At 49.2% G+C, this 2558-nt stretch overlaps 1 protein-coding gene across 1 annotated transcript; it reads left to right on the plus strand.

The window, feature by feature from the left end:
* Window positions 1-1759: 1759 nt before the first annotated feature.
* Window positions 1760-2257, plus strand: LOC119590405 (long-chain-fatty-acid--CoA ligase 4-like). Its single transcript, XM_037939074.1, has one exon. It carries the CDS (start codon window positions 1760-1762, stop codon window positions 2255-2257), a length of 498 nt encoding a protein of 165 aa, XP_037795002.1.
* The last annotated feature ends 301 nt before the right edge of the window (window positions 2258-2558 follow it).

Consider the following 2558-nt stretch of genomic DNA (forward strand, 5'->3'; position numbering starts at 1 on the left):
CGGTTTAATCATAAAATTTATTATAATAAGGATTATGACTTTGATAAGGATAACTCAGTTATCGATGTGACCCATGGTAACCTAGTTAGGTCTAATGCTAAAGATAATTATATAGACCCTGCCAGAGCGTACACACACATACACTAATGCACATGCACGCATCCATACACAAAAATACATTCATGTTTTGTCACATACACCACTGCTTCCCCCCCCCTTCACACACACACTCAACGAAAAATACCCGTATCTAGGTTTAAGATGCATTACGTTTTATGGTTTGATTATGGAATAATTGAAGTAAATTGTAACATAATGGTTCTACAGTGATTGGAGTGATTTTTTACTTTAAAAGTTGTACTTCATTCTCAGTTTCGCGTTCTTAATTTTGCTTGGGTTTTTCTCATGCTACTTGATATTTTCCTTTGCTGCTTCCTTGGAGTTACTTCGGTCTAAGCAGGTCTAGCTCTAGGATTTTCAGGCATAAGCAGTCTTCGCAAAGCCCGCGCCCAAGTCAAGCGAGACAATGCCATCGCAGGTCTTTGGCGTCCGCAACGAAGCTGGCTACTGGGTAAAGGCAGATCCTGGCTTCTCGAGAGGTACCGTTTTGGAGGAGGAATTCCGGGCCGCTAATGTGACTACGCTGCCGGACATCGTGGAGAATGCCGCCGCCAAACTAGGCGACAAGCCTTGCATGGGCACGCGGTAGCTCTTGGCTCGAGATTGCTGCGTGGTTGATGGCTAGAAAATCGAAAAGCTACACCTTGGGGAGTACTCGTTCATGACATATCGTGAGCTGCAAGATACGGTGGCTAATTTCAGCCAGGGCCTCGCCAAGATTGGCACGGGAGTTAGCGGCAGAGTAGCAATATTCTCTGAAACGCGTGCCGAGTGGTTCATGGCGACCATGGGTTGCCTGCGCCAAGGGCTGACAGTCGTGACTGTGTTCAGTAACCTTTCAGCCAAGGAGATTGCTATGTCACTTTGTGAGACTGAAGTTAACGTTCTCATAACGTCGCAAGACCTTCTCGAACGCACGGCGGAGGTTGTTGGTAAGTGTCCTGCGATCACGCATGTGATCGTGTTCGAAGATCAGCTGGAGGGTTTGGGTACAGTGCCCGAAACTCTAAAAGATGTGGCTGTGATCCCCTTCAAGGAAGTGGTGATGAGCGGAAAGTTCCTGAACGCACGCTTGCGCTAGCCGACTGCTAGCGATGTGGCGATCATCATGTACACAAGCGGTTCAATGAGTCTTCCGAAGGGCACGGAGCTAACGCACGCTAGCATAGTAAGTGCGGTCATATCATATGCCTATGTGGCAGATATCCGCGAAGACGACCGCTTTCTGGCCTTCCTTCCCCTCGCCCACGTGATGGAGTTTTGCACCGAAATCGCTCTTGTAGCCCTGAACAACGTGATTATGTATGGGTCGCCAAAGACGTTGACCAACAACAGCCCTAAAATCATGCCGGGCACACTAGGCGACGCACAGGTGGCTAAGCCTACGTACATAAACGCGGTGCCGCTCGTCCTCGACAGAATCGTCGATGGCGTCATGGAGCGGGTCAAGGAAAAGAGCAATTTCATGCAAAACATTTTTGCGAAAGCTCTTGCAAAGAAAGAGTCGCAGGAGACCTCGGCGTTTGTGAAAAAACTCATCGACCTTATGGTGTTTAGGGAAGTTGCTGCGTAAATGGGCGGCAAGTTGCGCATAATATTGGTGGGAGGAGCTCCTTTGTCGGAAACGACGCATTCCAGGATGCGAGCCTTGTTTGGGTGCACGATACAGGTGGGCTACGGCGCCACCGAGACATGCTCGTGCATCTCTGGAACCCTACCCTGCGACCTCCGAACCGGCCTTTGTGGTGGGCCTTGCCACGGTGTCCTTGTGAATCTTGCTGACTGGGGCGAATATCGCATTACAGACAAGCCATACCCCCGGGGAGAAGTTCTCGTGGGTGGACCTAACGTCGTGAATGGATACTTCCTGAGGCCTGAGAAGACGAAGGAGGCGTTTTTCGAGATGGATGGCGTGCGTTGGTTCAAGACCGGCGACATCGCCGAGATCGACGACACAGGTGCTATTCGCATTATCGACCGCATTGGCGACATCATAAAACTCCTCGATGGTGAGTACATTGCTTTAGGCAAAATCGAAATGTATCTGCAGCAGCACCCCATTGTAGAGAATGTATTCGTGCATGCGAAAGCCGGCGCTCAAAGATGTGTTTGCATTGTAGTTCCCAATGCAAAGTAGATAATGGACATTGCAAGGGGCCTGAAAATAGAAGTCGATAGGAGCTACCGAAGCATCTGCAAGCAGCCTGAAGTGGTGGCCAATGTGTTGGATGTTCTGCAGAAGTTTGGCTTATAGCAAGGACTTCAATTGCGGGATATTCCTATTGCTCTGTATCTGTCCCCTGATCCGTGGACGCCTAGCGGTGGTCTTGTTGGACCTGCGTTCAAGCTGAGAAGGAGGGCACTCGAGTGGCATTTCCGTGATATACTAAATAGAATGAGCCAGTCTTATGATTCCCTTAATTTATATATGCACTTTT

This window comes from Penaeus monodon, chromosome 27 (assembly GCF_015228065.2).
Source record: "Penaeus monodon isolate SGIC_2016 chromosome 27, NSTDA_Pmon_1, whole genome shotgun sequence".
NCBI classification, from domain to species: Eukaryota; Metazoa; Arthropoda; class Malacostraca; order Decapoda; family Penaeidae; genus Penaeus; species Penaeus monodon.